Below are 20,068 nucleotides of genomic sequence, written 5' to 3' on the forward strand. Positions count from 1 at the left end.
GTCTCTAAAATGGAAATAAGAGTATTAACAAATCTCATCTCATGGTATTGTTATGAGTCTCTAAGATATGGAGCAATGCTATTTATTCTGTGATTTTGTGATCTTGAATCTCTTGAAGCTTAAGTTATTACTATTTCTCTTGGTTTTGGTCCTTTGAATGAAGTAATATAATACCGTCTTTTGGTTCTGAGTTTATATATATATATATATATATATATATATATATATATATATATATATATATATATATATATATGCTTGATGTCCTTTTCACCAGAGATGATTGCTAATTAATAGTCAGAAGTTATAGAGTGAAAGCTATTTCTGACATTCACTTTGATCCAACATTATTCCACTTTCAGGATTATTGCTCTTAACTAGGGAAAGTTCAAAAAGCCCAGTTCAAACCAATTTACTCTGGGGAACTTCTGTTTGGAAGATGTCTAAAGGTCTAGGATGCCTCTGAAGTTGTTCTAAGAGTCACTACAGTGACTTTCATCTCTTCTCTTTCCTCTGTAAGATCACCTGCCCCCAAATCCTGGAATTCCCTTATGCAGGCAGTAGTTTCAAGTACGAAAAAATTCCCCAAAAAGCAAAAAAAGAGGATGAGAATTTTTAATCAATTCTGAACAATATACTATTATATTTTATAGTGATTAGTTTTCTACTTAATCTTTTGTCTACTTCTAATACTTTATTTTTCTGATCTTTATATATTAAAGTACTTAAGTTTATAATAAAGAACATTTATATTAAAAATTCTATTGGAAAAGTTTAAAAACTGAATAAAAATGGTGATGTCCTTGCTTCCTTAGTGTTAGTTATACCTAGAGTGTCTTTTCCTCCTTTCCTTCAATTACTTCTCTTCAGGACTTCCTCTGTGAAGTTTTCCCCTATTTGGAAAAGATTTTTTCCTTGAAGGAAGGACTTTGTTTCTACTAGTCTTTTTCAGTTATTATAATTTCTTACATATCATTGCTATTTATTTATGTTTTGTATTCCCTATCTTCATTTGAGGTTCTTAGCTCCATTCTGCATCTCTTCTTCTCTTCTTCCCTCTTTCTCTTCCTTTCCCCTTACCCTCCCTTTCTTTATCTCATTTTCCTCCTATTTCTCCTCTGCCGTCTCCTTCTGTGCCTGTCTTCACATAGTTTATTATAGTGAGTTCATAAAATGTAATGTCTTTTTGAGGGGTGTTTTAAAATTTAATAAATGGCATGTGAGGCTCTTTTAAAAACTACTAAATTTCTGACTTTTATTGGTAATATTTCTAACTTTTCATAATAAAATGATGCAATAAAATCATTATTATTAATTTTTGTAGGAGATTTGAATATTTAAGTCTACTGAATAATGTTAATTTTTTCCTCAAAGAGAAAAAAAAGCAAACAACCTTTTTCCCAAGTTCCCTTAAGATTCTTGAAAAACTTTTCTTGTAATCTTAAAATAATTATACCATTTTAAATATACATTCAGAAAATGATTAGGTCATCATGCTGGTTTTCACCAGTGTGACTGAAATTCAATACGGCTGTGAACTTTTTTAGAACCTTTGTAAGCTGAGTGTTTATCTGGGATATAATGCCAATTTCCCAGCCTCATTGAGAGACAGAAGAACAAAAGAAATAATAGAAAAATAGAGCCAGGGGATTAACAAACTTTACGAAATGTCAGAAGAAGACTTTTTGCCGTCATGTAAAACTATCATTCATTATGAACCAAGAAACACAATTCCTGTCTCTTTTTACAAGTTCCCTATCTTAGTCATTCTTTTCTTCCAGGAATTAGCTGTGCTTTTTATAAAAGTAGACTCCATTGTCTATAGAAAATCCTATTATTTGTTTTGGTCAGATTAAAGACACTAGGTGTCAGTGTTTTCTAGTTTTAAGTATTGGCAGACTGAGATTGGTGGATTCAATAAAGTAATTAACTTTGAGTATACTGAAGTTATTAGTGTATTATTTTGCTCTTGAGGTTTTTAGTTGTGTCTTTTTGGTAAAAGTTATGTAGTTCTTTCCCTAAGTTATTTTGTAGTTTTCAAAAATTAAGAGAAATACAAAATGAATTTGTATTTCTTACCACACTTACATAGAGTGCCAAAAAGATGTGAATGTCAACAATCACTTTTGAAGCTACTCAGTTTTAATCAACTAAGGCAAGAAAGATAATTTTATAAAAATTAAAAATATTTTTTAATTTTTAAAAAATTCAATATTATTTTATTTTTCTAAATACATGTAAAGATGATATTCATTTCATTTCATTTCATATTCAATATTCACTTTGTAAGACTTTTGTGTTCCTAATTTTTCTTTCTCCTTCCTTTATTTCCTCCCATCCCAACATAGCAAGCAAGATATTGGTTGAATCTGTGCAAATATACATGCATATATATGTAATATCCTATACTCATTATTTAAGATACCTGAAGAGTTTTAGAGTGATGAGTAGAACCAGTTGGTAATTTAAAAGTCAATGAGTAGAAATTCTATTACAATAATCAAGGATGTGAATAACACTTTTATAATCTTACCTTATTTTAAATGTCAGTAGTCAGCTGATAATTGTATTAAAAGGTATAATTGAAATTATAATAATCTTACACACAAGGGCCTAAAATATTCTGTATTTTTTTTCATAGATTGAAACAGTCAGAGAAGAATTTAACAAACATTCCGAAGATGTAGAAAAAATAAACCAGATCTGCAAAAACTTGCAATTCCAACTAAACAAAATGATAACCTTTGCAGAACCTCCCTTTGAGAAAGAGGCTAATGTTATTGTGGACAGATGGCTTGACGTATGTGATAACTGGGAATTTTATCTAGCTGTATTATTTCAGTTATACTTTTTGAAACATTATTTAGAATAAATTGGACACTATTTTACTTCTAATATAATGATAGCATATTGTATATGTGGCATTTACTGAAATGTAAATTGAAGGTATTTATATGGAGTCTAAAATGAACATCTTTTTTATGCTTCTGAAGTTATGATCAACTGCATTTAAATTCATGTCTATTGTAAGAAATTGGCCACTATTTTTTTTTCAGAGAAATGACTGTGAAGAAAAAGCCAAACATACTTTTATTCATAAGTAAAATAAAGTATTTGATGAGTGAAGATAAACCCAGAGTGTTATTTTAAATTATTGCTGTCTAAAATGATGCTTTTCCTATTATTTCATTATTAAGAATATTATTTTGTCTTTAATTTGTGGCAGATAAATGAAAAGACAGAAAATTATTATGATAATCTGGTCAGAGCTCTAGCCTTGTGGGAAAAACTTCTTAATTTAACAAGTATAATTGATGAATGGATTGAAAAAGTGCTTAGAAAAGTTGAAGTGCACCAGCTGAATGACACAGAAAGAACACAATTGCAGGTAACTATAGAGAAATAAAAAAGTCTATTTGTGAGATGAACTTAAAACAAGATATAAATGTAAGCTATGGGTGTCAAAACTGGTGCCTTGTCACAACTATTTATCCATCACTCCATTCATCCATCCATCCATCCATCAATCTATTTGTCTGTCTGTTTACCCCATGGCAGGATGGAAAAACTATTGGGGGGGCAGCTAGGTGGCGCAGTGGATAGAGCACCAGTCCTGAAGTCAGAAGGACCCGAGTTCAAATTTGGCCTTAGACACTTAACAATTCCTAGCTGTGTGACCCTAGGCAAGTAATTTAACCCCAATTGCCTCAGCAAAAAACAAAACAAAACAAAAACAAAACAAAAAACAAAAACACTAACAACAACAACAACAAAAAACCTATCAGGAAATCTTTCATTTCTCTGATGGATCCTAAAATGTAAGGGAATGGTAGAGAAGAACAAGCATTTATTTAGCACCAACTATGTGTCAGGTCCTGTGTTAAGCACTTTACAAATATTGTCTCCTTTGATCCTAAAAGCCAATCACTTTTGTGAAATTCCTGAGGAATCCAGCAAAGACAAATATAATTGTGGCATGGCCCATTTATAATATATGTAAGGTATGGGATATTTTTGGTAGCATAAATAAAATATTCTGTAAAAACAATATAAGATGCCTAAAACTTGGGGATTAAAAGAATCCATTATCTGAGAGTGTCAAGGAATCATACTCTACAGTACAACTTAGAATTAGGCACAAGGATTTCTAAATATATGATGAAACAGGAGTATCACCTTTCCTCTGGTATATATGTGTGTGTGTGTGTGTGTGTGTGTGTGTGTGTGTGTGTGTGTGTATATATATATATATATATATATATATATATATATATATATATGTATGTATTTATTTAAAATTATATTTGTGAGTGGTTACAAACTATATATTCTGTTAACACACACATAGAAAACCCCATCCAACAACATTCTCTATACCCATTTCCTACCAAATACTTTGAGAAATGATTTGAGATATTTTATAAATTAAAATTCATGATTCAATTCTTCTTTCCTTTAAAAGCGCTTAGGTAGTACAATGGATAGAATGCTGAGCCTGAATATAGGAAAACTTGAGTTCAAATTTAGACTCAGACACTTATTTTGTGACTCTGAGAAAGTCACTTAACCTCTACCTGCCTCAGTTTCCTCATTGTAAATGAAGATGACAATAGCACCTATCTCTCAGGGTTGATGTGAAGATAAAATGGGAATTTGTAAACCACTTTGCAAACTTTATAATGCAATGCTATATAAATACTAAGTGTTAAATTATTGATGTTTGCTATTGAACTTTGGAAGATAATATATGAATAAAATTTAAATAAAGAAATGGTAATACCACTATTTTTTTAAATTTTGTTTTAGGAAGAGCTAAAAATCCAAGAGCAAAATAGTGCCAAATTTGGTATTAGATTGGCTGAAATAGAAGATCTCCTTCAAATCAGTGAGCCACCCCTTGAGTTACAGGTAAGAGAGTTATTGCTTAGAAATTTTAAACATGTGTCTACTGTATTAGTAGTTGTAAAATTTTCCCATATTTTATTTCTTTTCTCCTTACATAAAAATAAAATAAATTGAAATTAATATAATTTTTCCCTTTTCAGGTGATAGCAAAATATTGAAAATTATTTTAAAATAATTATATTATCTTTCATTAAATACATTATTTTTGTGATTGTACCTTTTTTATTCTTCAGTAAAGAAATTTTTTTCAGTGTCCCTGAAGGGGGAATTAATATTAATATATTTATAATTATAATATAATAATATAATATTAATAATAATATATAATATTATAACATTTGATGTTAACATTTACATGAATTTTATATATGTTTTGTATCATTTTATATCATCTAATACTCACAGCAGACCTATGAGGTAGGTACTACAGATCAGATCTCCATCCTGTAAAATCCCTTGATAATTTAGATAACTTGTCACAAATCTCTCTAGACTCCAAACCTAGCTTTCTTTCCATTACTCTTTTCAGAGGCTGCTGTGTGATGCAATGGATAGAATGGTAGAGCCAATAAGATCTGAGTACAAATCTTTCCTCAGACACTTACTAGCTGTGTGATCTTGGATAATACACCTAATCTTTTTCTGCCTCTGTTGCCTTCTTTGTAAAATGAGGATAATAATAGTATCTACCTCCATGCTCAAATGAGGTATTTATTATGCTCTTTGCAAAAGTTAAGATATGATGTCTATGATAGTTATATATCACTTTTCATTTAAAATAAAATACATACAGGTAGCGAGGTTTACAAAGCACTTTCCTGAAAACATATAGTGAGGTAGCATAAGTATTTTTTATCCCATCTTATAAATGCAAAAAAAAAATTGAGGCTGAGAGAGAAGTGAGCTATGTACAATTATGTGGATCTTTTCCTAACTCCAACTTTATTGCTATTTTACCCCACAACAATGCTCCTCAGCTGTCTCCATAGATGGTATAGAGGGTATAAGGTGTATAGGATGTCCTAAGAGTCTCTGCATTCTCTGTAAGTTTCACAAAACTTTTACTTGGAAAAAAAATTAGTTGGACCCTTTGGATCTTCCAGTTTGTCAAGAAAAACTATAATTCTATTTTTTCCACTGAGAATATTGATAAAGTTATCATAGGTATCTAGATAAAATGTATTTTTAAGTAAATATTTCATGGATACAGAAGAATTGAAATTTGCTGCTCAGAAAAAGAAAAGGTTAGAATACTACTTTCTGAATTTTTTTAAAGCTACCCTTTTGGGTGGCTATAGCTGCAAAAGAGAAAAATTGAGGTTTTGGAGGAGGGATAATAAGATCTAATTTTGAAGAAGAATTTAAATCACTTTATAATGACAGTCTCAGTTCATTTCATAATAATCCCACTGTCAGGTAATTTAGTTGGAAAAAAATACTTTCTATTACTTTGTTGGATTTTTTTCCCCTAATTTCAGGTCATCAAGTCATCTTTTTCGAACAGAATAGAAAAAATAAAAATGCATTTAATGGACAAATCCAACCCAAGTGAACTCAGTGGCAGTACAGCTGAGCTAAAAGAGGACCTTGACCAGGCCAAGACACAGATTGGAATGACTGAATCTCTCTTAAAAGCCCTGTCTCCTTCTGACAGTTTGGAGATCTTTACAAAATTGGAGGTACTGTCTGCTCTACTTCTCCTATAATTCAGATTCTTTTTCACAGTTAGTCTTGGTCCATTTAGATTAATTAAAATTGATAGAAGGAAATACTAAAGGTCATTGGAAAGATGAGAAAAACATTTCATGCATATGGAATACTTTCACCTTCAGATTCTTTTACAGATGTTAACTAATTTTTGCATCTTAAATTCCTTCACCTTTAGATATTTGCCAGCATAGAGAAAGCAATTCAACAATAACTCTTTTTAAAAGCAATTGAAATTTATATTGTTTTGCATATATTCACCTTTTTCTAAAATCTATCAGTGAATGAATAGGTGAATTAATAACTAGCAAAACATTTCTTAAGCACTCACTATACACTGGAGTATTGGAGATATATAGAAATGTGAAACCTTCCCCTTATCCCTTTTATATCTTCTTTTTATGTGTTGTCTTCCTTCAAAGTGTGAGCTCCCTGAGAGCAAGGAATGTCTTATGTCTATCTTTATATCCTAATACTAGTTATTGGACCTGGCACAAAACATTTTGCACTTAAGTAGCTTTCATTTGACAGAGAGAGAGAGAGAGAGAGAGAGAGAGAGAGAGAGAGAGAGAGAGAGAGAGAGAGAGAGAAAGCTGTGACCAAGGAAAGGAGTTTAGGTCTAGATAGATGGCAAATTGACTCATAAGGAATAATTACTGATAAAATTGATTTAGTTGCTATATTCAGAGTAAGGGGAAAGGTAGGAGGATGGGACATGAAGCAGGTGTGGGACCTGGTAGATACAATGGGCTAGACCCATGTTCCACTTACTCATTTATTAATCAAAACAGCTCAGCCACAGGGCACATGTTCCAAAACTAAGAAGTTTAACTTCCCAGCCACTGAAAATATGGTTTCTGGAAGTTCAGCCAGAAGATCAGTTTCAAGTAGCAAGACCCAGAGCAAGATAGCTTTGGTGAACAGTCTGGATGGAGTGTGAAGTCTAGTCTAAGATCTGTTTGTCTGACTTTCTGTCCATCTTTCTAGGAGATAAAGCAGCAAATTCTCCAGCAAAAGCTTAATATGACACTTCTTGAGAATCAAATAGGCTGTTTGACTCCTGAACTCTCTGAATTGAAGAAGCAGTATGAAAGCATCAATGACTTATTTAGTACTAAGAAACGTACTTTGCAAGACCACTTTTTCAATTTATTGAATGGTAAGCAAAATAGTAATAATGAACTTATGTTTGTATAATGCTTTAAGGTTTTCAAAGCACTCTAATCACACATATTACCTCATTTGATACTTATTGATTGGTCATTTCAGTCATGTCTAACTCTTAATGACCCCTTTTGTGAGTTTTCTTGGCAAACCTACCATAGTGATTTGCCATTTCCTTCTGCAGCTCATTGTACAGATGATGAAACTGAGGCAAACAGGATTAGTGACTTGCTCAGATCTTACGCCTAAGTAAATGTCAGAGGGTGGATTAGAACTCATGAAGAGGAGTCTTCCTGATTCCAAGTCCAGTGCTTTATCCATTGTGTCATCTAAATTGCCCATGTTGTGCTTAGAATAGCATTTTACAGATGAAGAAATTGAGGTTAAGGGTCATTAAGTGACTTGTCCAAAGTCACACAGGAAATATTTGATTAAAAGATCAGATATTTCTGACATCAAATTCTTTAACAAATCACTTAACTAAATGAAACTACTGTATCCTCAGAAGCAACTAGTGGATATGAGTATATGGGAGTGTTGGGCATAGAATGAGAAAGACTTGAATTCAAATCTGACCTCAGACACTTTCGAGCTATGTGACCCTGAATAACTTAATCCTGCTTGCCTTAGTTTCTTTATGTATAAAATGAGTTGGAGGAAAAAATGGCAAACCACTCCAAGATCTTTGCCTAGAAAACCTCAGAAAGGGAGTCATGAAGAGTCAGATATAACTAAACAAAACCACTATATTGTCATCTCTAAAATGAAAGTGTTGTACTAGATAATTACTCAAAGGCTTCTATCAGTCACAGTCTCTTGCTCATCTAATATATAGCATGACCTTTCCATTCAAGATTAAGGTTATATGATTTGAAGCCCATATGTATTTATAGTTGTAGGCCTTATAACTTGTCCCATGAATGCATTTTGGAGATGAGATTTTGGTTCAGATGGGATCATTAAGGCTATTAACAGAAAAAGGTAGAGATAGGGACTAGATATGTGGCATAAGGAATTCCAAGTGAGGAAACTCCCTCACCATGGGTCCTCAAATGTTTTCTATCCTCAATTGGCAACAAATCAATTTAATAAACATTTATGAAGTGCCTATTGCATGCAAAATACTCTGCTCACTACTCAGAATAATACAAAGTTTAGATATGATGTTGTAAAGTATTTAGAATTTTCCATACAATCATTTTAATCTTTTGTCCATTTGAACTCCTTAGAAAAACTGAATTTATTGTAGTCAACAGAAAACATATAAATCATTATATATAGATACATATAGGTATAAAACCATATAAATAACATAATTTTCCATTCAACCATTTTAATCTTTTGTACAGTTGAACTCTTTAGAAAAATCTGAATTTATTGTAGTTCACAGGAAACATATATAATTATATGTAGAATAGATGTAGAAACATATAGATAACCTATATAGATAATTATATAGACATAATATGTATAGGTAGATAATTATAAAACATAATATATAGATGCACATATAGAGATATAGAGATAATCACACAACATAAAAATAATACATTATTAGCATAGAATCCTTTGTCAATTTCCATTTGCACCATTAGCCTGGGAGGCATGATTCAAAGTTCTTCACATTAATAAGTAATACTAATTAATCCTTCTTGTATTAACATATATGTATATAAACTTTTAATGCCCTTTTGCAGATCAGTGCAAAAATTTTGATGATGGGTTCAGCAACATTCAATTGTCCCTTAAGGAGTGTTTTGAACCACCAGACACTAAAAAGAGTGTGGAAGAAAAGCTCCAGAAACTTAAAGTAAGGCACGAATTTGTTTTAATAGTTTTTGTTTGTTTTGGAGTTATTGTTGTTGTTGAATTAGGTTTGGGGGGAGTTTTTGGGTAGAAAATAATGAAAAGATTGATGGAGGCCTGGTATTCAAGATTTAAGCAGATAAAGGTAAGGAATATGAAAGCTGGCATTTTAAGTGGAAGATGAGGGAGATGACTGCCTTTCCCTATATAGAACTCTGCTATCCCACATCTCCCTGGTCTGTATTAAGGCATTAGATTGGTAATACTTTCTGGCCAATCCATCAGCTAGTATCTGTTAAGCACCTAGTATGTACTGGACATTGTGCTAGATACTAGAAGTATGAAGAATAAAAAAAAAAGACAAACCCTGTGGATAATTATCTTCTAATATTTTAACAATTTGCTTCTACTAATTTCTCAATAAAAATTTTTACTCTAGTCCCTCCCTTCACCAGATACCTAAATTTAAATGCTGTCCAAAAAATGGAAGTATCTGATTTGCTTTCCACAGGTATGAATTAAAATCTGAAGCTTCTCCATGAATATTACAAGTTACAATTTCAAATTGGTTTTAACTGGTTTGTTGGATAGATAAAGATATTCCAGGATTTAAAAATAGGACACATAATATAGGCTCTAAACCTACTTCCTACTTTTCAAGAGGCTCTTGAAATCTGTTGTCATATCTTGACATGACCATTTTTCTACCAACTCTTTTATTAAATTTATTTTTAAAAATAACAGTTGAGAGGCAGCTAGGTGACGTAGTGGATAGAGCACCAGCCCTGAAGTTAGGAGGATCTGAGTTCATATTTGACCTGAGACACTTAACACTTCCTAGCTGTGTGACCCTGGGCAAGTCACTTTAACTCCAATAGCTCAGCCAAAAAACAAAAAACAAAAAAACCAAAAACAAACAAACAAAAAAAAAACAGCAGTTGAAATACATTTTTGGACAGTAAGGATAAAGTTATTATAATATAATGTCATTAACTTGTGATTTTCCTTGGTTATATTCTGTTTACTTTTGGCAAACGATGCTTTCATGTTTCTTGATAGTACTTGAGTCTGTTTAATTATCTGCCTCAGTAATATCCTACTCATGTGCTTATTTTATTAAAATAATCTCTTAGTTTGTGCAATGGCATGACACCTGCACTTTAACATTTAAAATCCAAGCACTTAACCACAATACCTGCTTTGGGGAAAGTTTGTTAGAAAAGAGCAATTCTTAGATTCATACAGGGAAGTATTTTCCAGAATGTCAGAAATGCATACCTACATTGAAATGTCAGTATAAAAATGAACTCCTGTGTCTAAGTAGAAGTGTCATTTTGATCTTTCACCATTTTGGATTCTTTGCATCTCTACATATTCCTGTTAAATAGAAAATCAAGAATTATCATTGTTACATAGTAGCTTATTTGGAGATGCATCCCATCTATAGTCTGGTCAAGGAAAAAGAACTTGCCAAGAAAAAGAAAGTAAAAGGAATAAATGCATAACTATTTTTTCCTCTGTGTGTGTCTGTCTCTCTCTGTTTATCCATCTTTCTCTGTCTCTTTTTCTCATGCTTTTATTAAGGATTTCCTGGCCTTTGAGGGAAGAAACAAGGACATACAACAAGTAGAAACTGCACTGAATAATGTAAAAAAGCATCTGCCCAAGGCAAGTGTGGAGCAGCTGAGTAACTGGATCATGACTCAGGAATTGGAACTACAGAAAATGAAGTTCACATGTGAGACGCGAGCCAAGGGACTTCAAGATTGCTTACAACAATTACTTAGGTAGTAAAAGAAATGTGTTTCTATACATATGTGTTATAATTCTTTAAATGATAAATTGTTTAATCATTCTCATATAGATTCTGTCTTACAATATAATGCTCCATAGGGGCAACAGAGATGCACAGAGATCCCATGAGAGTTATTTTTACCTGGGGTTAACTCTGAGGGTCAATCACAACTTGGAAATTCTGTTACAATTAAGGAGTAATGTGTATTCTTAGAAAATGGTATTAGGCCAAACCATTTGAAAACTCATAGCTGTTCATGTTTACCCAGTAAACTCATATTTATTAACTCTAGAACTTTATTTTTACCTTATCATATGGCAATCATAGCTGTCAATGCTAATTTTTATGAAAAGTGATATTGAATGGCATGTTGTTCTTTCCTCTCATTATTTTTATCCCTCATTTCTTTTAGAAAGAAGTTATTGAAATTTCACTCCTGTCCTTTTATAACATGTCTATTTAATGCTAATTGTTTTAAGACTATAGAACATAGCTCATCATTACTCAGGCTTCACATTAAGGTAGCTGTCTTTCCTAAAGTCTAACTGCTACTTAGCTTAACCAAAAGTTTGGTGCCATTTCAATGTTTAAAAGACGGTCCCATTGTGTTCAGAATTCTATCACTGTACATATGATATACTTTTTCATTTCAGACTTCAAGAGGACTATATAAGCTTGAATAAATGGCTAATAAATCAAGAAGAAAAATGGAAAGAGGCTGGAGTAGAAAACAAACCTAAGTTTTTCTGCCAAGCATTAACTAGAAAAAGGTAGTCCTGACTATCAAATATATAGTCTAAAAAAATTTCATCTGTGGTTAAGAAGATATCCTAAACTTAACTTTTTTTCATTTGAAATTTTCCAGGCAATTATTTGAATCTTTTGCTCAGCTGAACAATTCATTGATGAAATTTGGACTTCTTAGAGAAGAAATAGTGATAGAATCAACTCATCTAGTTGAGGAATATGAGACATTTTTAACACAAGTGTGTGAAATAGAAAATCACCAGTCACCAACTGCTGAAGACCAGAGCTTTGAAGATCTTGTACATGATGTATTTTCTTGGATAATGGGAATTAAAGAGTCACTCATGGTTTTGAATTCAACAGAAGGCAAAATGCCTCTTGAAGAAAGGATCCAAAAAATAAAGGTACTTCAATAAACTGAAGGTTTTGGAACTCACATTTAAAGAAGTTTCACTGGAGAGCTCTCAAAAAATGATCAAAGTTGCTGTCTCTGAGGAAATATTAAAAGAATTAGGCTTGTAGAATAGAAGACGGCAAAGTGGCTTTTCTAATGATTTTCAAGTAGACAATCTCTCTTAGAGAGGCTGATGAATTGTAAGGACAGAATAATTATAAATGAACTTAAATTCCAATATGTGGGACTTTGTTTAGGGAAAGACATTTTTGAGAGTGATAAGAGTTTGACATTGAAGGGTTTGCTAAGGGTAATTTATATTTGTTCTGCAACTCTAAATCAGAATGAACTTGCTGTCAAAAAGATTTCAGTACAGATTTTTGCCTTAGACTCTTAATAGCTATGCGAACCCTCAGAAATCCACTTAACCTTGATCTGCCTCAATTTTCTCTTCTATAAAATGCGGATAATACCACTTACCTCTGGGTTACCGTGATGATGAAATAAGATAATTTTTATAAAGTGCTTTGTATATCTGAAAGTCCAATATAAAAATGAGCTAGTGTTATTTGTCTATTAATATTATTTACTGAGTACTTCAAGGGATCTCACCATTGACAAAGAAAAAAATAAAAATATATGTAAGACACAAAAATCAACTATAGTTATAAGCAAAGTTTGGCCAAGTGTTATAGGATAAAGAAGAGTGGGGGAAGGCTGATGAGAATTTCTGAAGTTATGGGAACCAAATGGTTCCAGCCTGAAAATACTTTGTGAAAGAGGTGAGTTCTGAGAAGTTTGCAGGCATTAGAGGAGGAAAGAACTTGATTTAGCAGAATAAGTGAATTGAGAACAAGTAATAAATAAATTGTAGATGGGTCAGAGAAAAGGCAAATTGGATTTGGGGAGTTGCATACATTTTTTAGATTGAAACAGAATAAATTTTATATGATTTATGTATAAAAATGTCTGTAATATAGACTTTTATCCTATAAATGTCTTGTGGGAAAAGACCAGTTTTGTTAGGTACTTTTTAAAGATATTTGGGAGGGGGCAATTGAAAGTGAGAAACAACTAGATGAATACTATAGTATGGAAGAAAACAGAAATATGAATAAATAGATATTTATTGATTGACACTTATGTGTAAGCTGTGGAAAACATAATTGGCAGTTGGAACAATTTAATTAATTTAAATTAAAATGATTTTTAAAAAATTAAATTAATAATAGAAGAACCTTTGTTATAAAAGGTTGGGGAACCACGATCATAAAAGAAGTAAATGAGATGATGATATACTGTTGTCATTGGGTCATTTCAATTATGTCCATCCTTTTGTTACCTCATTTGCAGTTTTCTTGGCAAAAAATCCTGGTTTTCCATTTCTTTCTCCAGTTCATTTTACCAATGAGGAAAATGAGGCCAACCAGGTTAAGTGACATCCATAGTTACAAAACTAGGAAGTGTCTGAAACCAGAATTGAATTCAGGAAGATGAGTGTTTTTGACTCCAGCATGGGACTCTATCCACTGTACCACTTAGCTGTCTGTTGTGCTGTTATTTTCTTTGTTTATATTTTAGGAAATCATTTTACTTAAACCTGAAGGGGATGTGAAAATACAAGACATCATGAGTTTAGGTGAGAAAAGCAAGGCATCTCTGGTTCAGGATACTTTATCTGATATCAAGAATCAGTGGGACCACACTATCCTTTTAGCCAACACATACCTGAGGTAAAAGGAATATAGTTATTGTCATCATGATTATTTCTCTGTATCAAATATCAAACTTGTAAAAAATATAATGTAATTGTCATCCATGTCTTTTGATGTTGATAATCTACAGAATAATAATTCAGGAATTTGGAGATACCAGTAAAAGTATCAGATGGAAGATAAAAACTTATTTGTATCAGTCATTAGAAATTCTTCCCATGATTCAATAGTATTTAATAGAAATGGCATACTGACTGTAAGATTATTGATTATTGATAACAAACTTACCTTCCCCCTTCTCTAGAATTTTTCTGCTAGACTCTCTTAATGTTGAAGGAAGTACTATAAATATTTCATGTACATTTTTAAAAATATTATTTGATAAAAATATTTGAAAACTGAATTCTACTAGAAAGTTTCTTTTAATAATTCTCAAGTTCTTAGTTTCAAATGATGTTATTATAATGAGATTTTTATTTTCTGCCAGACCTTAAAAATAAATGATTTTTAGCTACCAGAATAAAAGCAAAATCAGTAAACTTAATGTACTTGCATACTCTATAAAACAAATTGCAAAGGGTTTATAGTATTTGGTTCAATTATTTTATGACAAAAATATTATTTTTAAAAATAATAATTATTTCCTTTTGGAGTCCATTGTAAATTATCTTTTGAAAAAAATACACAAGTTATAATACCAGGATAATCTTTGAGAAGAACTCATAAATGAGTCATGTTATTGTCTTACAATCTGATGTATGTTTATATAAAATAGAAAATATCATTCCATCTATCTAATGAGTATAATTTTCTGTTGTTAAAATATAGCCATCAGGAAAAGATTCAGCTTGAAGGAGAAAAATATTTACAAAGCAAAGATGACTTAAGACTAATGCTTACTGAATTAAAGAAGAAACAAGAATCGGGTTTTGCTTTGCAGAATGGTTTGCAAGAAAAAAAAGCTCAATTGAAAATATATAAGAAATTTCTACAGAAAGCAGAAGACTTGACATCCTTGCTTAATGAGTTAAAAACTCAAGGAAATTACCTCCTGGAGTGTACTAAAAATCCCAAATTCAGTGAAGAAAAATGGCTAGAAGTCAAGCATCTCCATGAAAGCCTCCTTCACCAGTTACAGGTCAAAATAATGAAATTATATTTCTTATGGACTCTGTTACTTTTTGAATAGAGTCTTTTTATGTCATTGTTTCTTGGTGATACTGACTAAGATAAGAACTATTTGACTGTTATTTAGAGACAAGTGCTTGCTTACTGAGTTTAAAGAAAACAATTCACTTTTATTTCTGTTCAAAGAACCATTGTATATGAAAACATTGAGTTTGAGAATGATGGCAGTGTTTCCTTTTACAGACTTCCCATGACCATCCTTAACTGTAGAAAAAGTTGGTATTTATTAGATCACTTCATGCATGAGGCTATGCCAGAACAGTGTCTGCATAACTGCTAGTTGACATTATAGTTGACACCCTTTTATGTCCTCAAGTGCTCCTTAATTTGGAATTTTTTTCACATTCTTTGCAGTAAAGATGTCAGAAGGAAAACAGTTGTCTTTTTTGTGGGGGAAAGAGTATGTTTTTCCAATGGAATAGCACAATGCATGACATATGTGTATAGAAATTTGAAAGATCAAACTGATAGCCAAGTAATAAGGTCAAACTTCTGGTTTTATCAAATGGCAAGAGGAAGAGTCATGAATTTTTTTTGTTCTATAATTTTTCAGTCATATCTGATTTTTTATGACCCCATTTGAGGTTTTCTTGGCAAAAACACTGTAGTGCTTTGCCAATTCCTTCTCCACAAATGGTGAAACTGAGGCAAATGGTGTTAAAGTGAGTTGGTCAAGCTCATATAGCTAGTAAGTGTCTGAGGCCAGATTTGAATTCATTAAGATGAGTCTTCCTGATTCCAGGTCTGACAGTCTATCCACTGTGCCACTTAACTGCCTAGTCATGGATTTAGTTATTCATGGTAGTTTGGAAGGAGAGTCGGCTTATAGTGGGTATTTTTTCCATTTTCCACCAGTCCTTCATTGTGTCTGTGGGACTTAAACTCTACTATGCTGGAAAAGGCTTAAGTATGGTTGCAATGATAGAATGTCTTTTCACTGATGGACCACCCAGCTAAGATCAGAGAAGTTCATAACCAAAGGGTTAAATTTTAGGGTTATAAACTCTAAGGATAAGTCACAAGGGCCATAAACTGAGAATTAGCTACTGAATCATAAAGGACTGTGACAGAGCCCTTTCACACAAGATCCTATTAAAGCACTTTTCCCAGACAATTTGTCGACATTAAAAAAAAAAAAAAAAAAAAAAAAAAAAAAACAACCTCTTGCAGTTAGAGAAATTGTCATTAATATTGCCACTGACTTGGGATTACTGCTTCCTCACAGCTTATTTGGGAAAGAAATGAGAGAAACTCAACTTCATAAGGGAGTGATAGATCTCAAATTGGAAGGGACGTCAGAGACCATCTTGTCCAACCCCCTCAAGAAAACTGAGGCTAATGAGATTAAATAAATTTGTCCAAGTTCACACAAGTAATAAACATAAGAAGTGGAATTTGAACTAAGGCCTCTGATACAAAGTCAATTTTTTTGTCCACTATATCATAATGCCTCCTTTTTTTTGGAGTAAGAGTTAATAGTAATACTTTTCATTTTTCATGTACCTAAAGGTAAAGTGCTGAATAAGATGAAGGTTTTAACTTTATAACAGATGGCTATGAGTTGATTATAAAATTTCTAACTATCAGTTTTTCTCACACATCTGTCAAATGCATTCATTTGAATAATGAGATGAAGAGAAAAATGGTCAGAGAGAGCATAAACAAAACTGAGAGGTTAGGAGAGACTCTAGAGATCATCTAATTTATACCCTCTCCCCAAATTACAAATAAGGCAACTGAAGTCCAAAGTGCTTGCCCAAGGTCACACAGTTAGTTAATAGTATAGGTAGGATTGAAAGTCAAGTCTCTTATTCATAGGTGTCATTTCCTCAGAGGAAAAGAATTGGGAAAGAAATTTCAAGCTGAAAAGCTTCACAAATAGAATTCTCTTTGATACATCATGTCTTGTTCATATAAATAGATGTTGCATAAATGACTAATTCTCATTTTCATATGAAACTTCTTAAGTTTATGTATTATAAAATGAAATTCTAATTAGGAAAGTAAAGGAAAAGATATATTGAGTATAAAAATGATTTTATTTCTAGGATTCAGTGAGTAAATTGGAAGGTCATGTTCAAGAGCATCAGTTGTACCAGGATTTGGTTGCAGACTTGAGTACCACATTGGAAAGTTTCTCCCAGGAATTCCTCAGTCTACCTGATAACCTTGTAGATGAAAAGGCAGCTGAGCAAAAAGTGTTAAAATTACAGGTATGATGCAGCTACCAAAAAGAAAAATAAAAGAAACTTTTCTTATTACATTTTCTACATGAAAAGGGAAGGAATTTAGCATCACCTTGAACGTTTGGGGTCAGTATGTGTATGTATGTGAATGCATGCATGTGGGGGTGGGGGAGGTTCTGAGGAGAGGGATTCTGAGATTTCATTAGTATGTAGTCTTCTAGGGTGCAAACTCTCTCTACCAATGCAGATAGGTAGCTTGTCTATTATCGAAGGCACTGACAAATGACTTGCCCAGGGTCTCATAGGTAGTATATTTTGATGACAAATCTCGAAGCCGCTTTTGCAATTTCCAAAGCTGATCCTGAATCCATTATGTTTCACTGCCTCTTGTCATGTTCATAATAGGCAATTAACAAATTATTATTAATTATTATTCACAATTTAAAACAATGTAGACATTTAAAAATAATCAGCATTAAACAGTAAAAAAAAATAAACCAAGATATTGTTTTGATTACAACTTGAAAAACAGTGATTTAAGTTCAGAGGTCCAAGTGCTAGTCCTGTAGAATTAATGGAACATAGGTATTCTTATTCTTTGGTGAGCTAGTTAATTTGAATGATATAGTCATAGGCAATTCATTGAGTACTGGGTAGTTATTGTAGTACTTTTGTGCCAATCTTTCTCCCACTTCTCTGTGACAACCACTAGTCCCACATGGTTGTAGAAAATAATCCTAGAGATTTTAACTTCTGATACTCTAGGGTGATTCCAGGAATTAAGGAATGATCAAAGCAGTTGGCAGAGTATGTAGTCATTACATTTTAGGAGTAATATGAAAGATGATTTGCATTTTATGAATGAGGAAAATAAAGAAAAGAGAGGTAAAGGAATTTGTACAATGCTGCTTTTTAACTTAGTGGCAATATAACTGAGGGGGGAAAGACTTCATTTTCACTTTATATTGTGTGTGTGTGTTTTGGGAAGAGCTTAGGGGATTTTTTTATTGCAATTAATGCTCATAGAACTAGATTGTGCTTTTTAATTAAAAAATATTCCCCCAGCACTTGCATCACTGGCCCATAAACTTAAATTGAATTTGATAAATGTCTCACCGCCATCCCCTTCTAAATTATAAATTTCTTTAGTGCATGGGATGAATCTCATTAAAAAAAAAACTTTCAACACTTAGCATACCCTTTAAATTGAATACCTCTGAGTATTTCTCATTGCCACCATATCTTAACTCAGATTTGGGACAGGATGACTCAAGATCTTTTCTAGCAGTTCATCATTCTTACTAAAAAAAAGTCTTGGGTGTGTGCATAGAAGGAACATGTGTGGAATGGGAATCTGTGTGTGGAATGTTGAGATTAATAGTTTTAATATAAAAAAATCCTGAGGCTTTCATCATTATCATCTTGAAAATAGATAATAGTAGGTAAATAAAGTAACACTTTTAAGTATTTTGTCAACATTTTGAGACTGGAGAAAATAAATTTATTCATCTCTGGACCAAACAACAACTTTTTGTGTTCTGATTAGGAGAAATAACATGCCAAAAATATCAGCTCCAGAAAAGATGGAAAGGCCTTGAAATCCTAGGGTTCAGTGGAAGGGCAGATGTTGAGATTCAGAGGTCCTTAGCTTTATATCAGGGTCTGGTAACAATGCCAGGGATCTGAAAGACAGAGAAGTAGGACAGAGAGACCCAGAATCCCTTAAGACTAATGGTGTAAGGTCCATTGGTCCTTCTTCTCACTAGCAGGAATAGGTTTAGTGACTCAGCTCATCTAAGCTCTGTGAACAATCTCATTGAGTTCTGCATTAACTCCCCAGGGGAAAAGAACATCCCTATGAAGATAACTCCTTAAAGGATTAACCATCTATTGGAGGCAAGGCAGATGCATGTAAATTCTTTTTTGCTAGTCTATGATCTAGCTATTAAAGTCTACATAAGTTTTAAAAGTTAATCTCTTTAAACTGGACATTTTGTCATTACGGTGGTATCCCCAGTCTCGATGGTCCCAAGCACTTTTTACCTTGAATCCCTACTTACCTCCAGAGTGAATGTTTCACCTACAGAAACGTCTATTCACACATTTCTATGTGATTTTTTTTCCTGAGGCAATTGGAGTTAAGCCCAGGGTCACACAGCTAGGAAGTGTTAAGTGTCTGAGACCAAATTTGAACTCAGATCCTCCTGACTTCAGGGCTGGTGCTCTATCCACTGCACCACCTAGCTGCCTCCAATGTGATATTTTTTGGAAGCCACAAATATCAGGTGGACAGATTCTCATTCTATTCCTTCCTTATTTGTGCTGCCTTGTACCTGGTAAGCCTTTTATAAATTATTCTTCATTTGGTTGTTTTTGAGTTTGTATCATCTTAGATGACTTTTGTGATAAAAATCTAAACTTTTGTTCAAAATGAATTTGGGCATTCAGTCTATTGATTCCC

The 20,068-nt window shown here is 32.5% G+C and overlaps 1 protein-coding gene across 4 annotated transcripts in view; it reads left to right on the forward strand.

Moving 5' to 3' along the window:
* SYNE2 (spectrin repeat containing nuclear envelope protein 2) overlaps positions 1-20,068 on the forward strand; it is a 385,421-nt gene that overhangs the window by 146,706 nt on the left and 218,647 nt on the right. For all 4 annotated transcript variants that reach the window (XM_074290333.1, XM_074290335.1, XM_074290334.1 and 1 more), the window contains exons 33-44: positions 2,642-2,800; positions 3,227-3,388; positions 4,807-4,908; positions 6,384-6,584; positions 7,600-7,771; positions 9,474-9,586; positions 11,167-11,369; positions 12,031-12,147; positions 12,243-12,528; positions 14,100-14,251; positions 15,062-15,371; positions 17,470-17,634. In XM_074290333.1, the coding sequence (XP_074146434.1) occupies positions 2,642-2,800; positions 3,227-3,388; positions 4,807-4,908; positions 6,384-6,584; positions 7,600-7,771; positions 9,474-9,586; positions 11,167-11,369; positions 12,031-12,147; positions 12,243-12,528; positions 14,100-14,251; positions 15,062-15,371; positions 17,470-17,634 (2,142 nt within the window). The remainder of the gene's footprint in view (positions 1-2,641; positions 2,801-3,226; positions 3,389-4,806; positions 4,909-6,383; positions 6,585-7,599; positions 7,772-9,473; positions 9,587-11,166; positions 11,370-12,030; positions 12,148-12,242; positions 12,529-14,099; positions 14,252-15,061; positions 15,372-17,469; positions 17,635-20,068) is intronic.

This window comes from Sminthopsis crassicaudata, chromosome 2 (genome assembly GCF_048593235.1).
Source record: "Sminthopsis crassicaudata isolate SCR6 chromosome 2, ASM4859323v1, whole genome shotgun sequence".
NCBI lineage: Eukaryota > Metazoa > Chordata > Mammalia > Dasyuromorphia > Dasyuridae > Sminthopsis > Sminthopsis crassicaudata.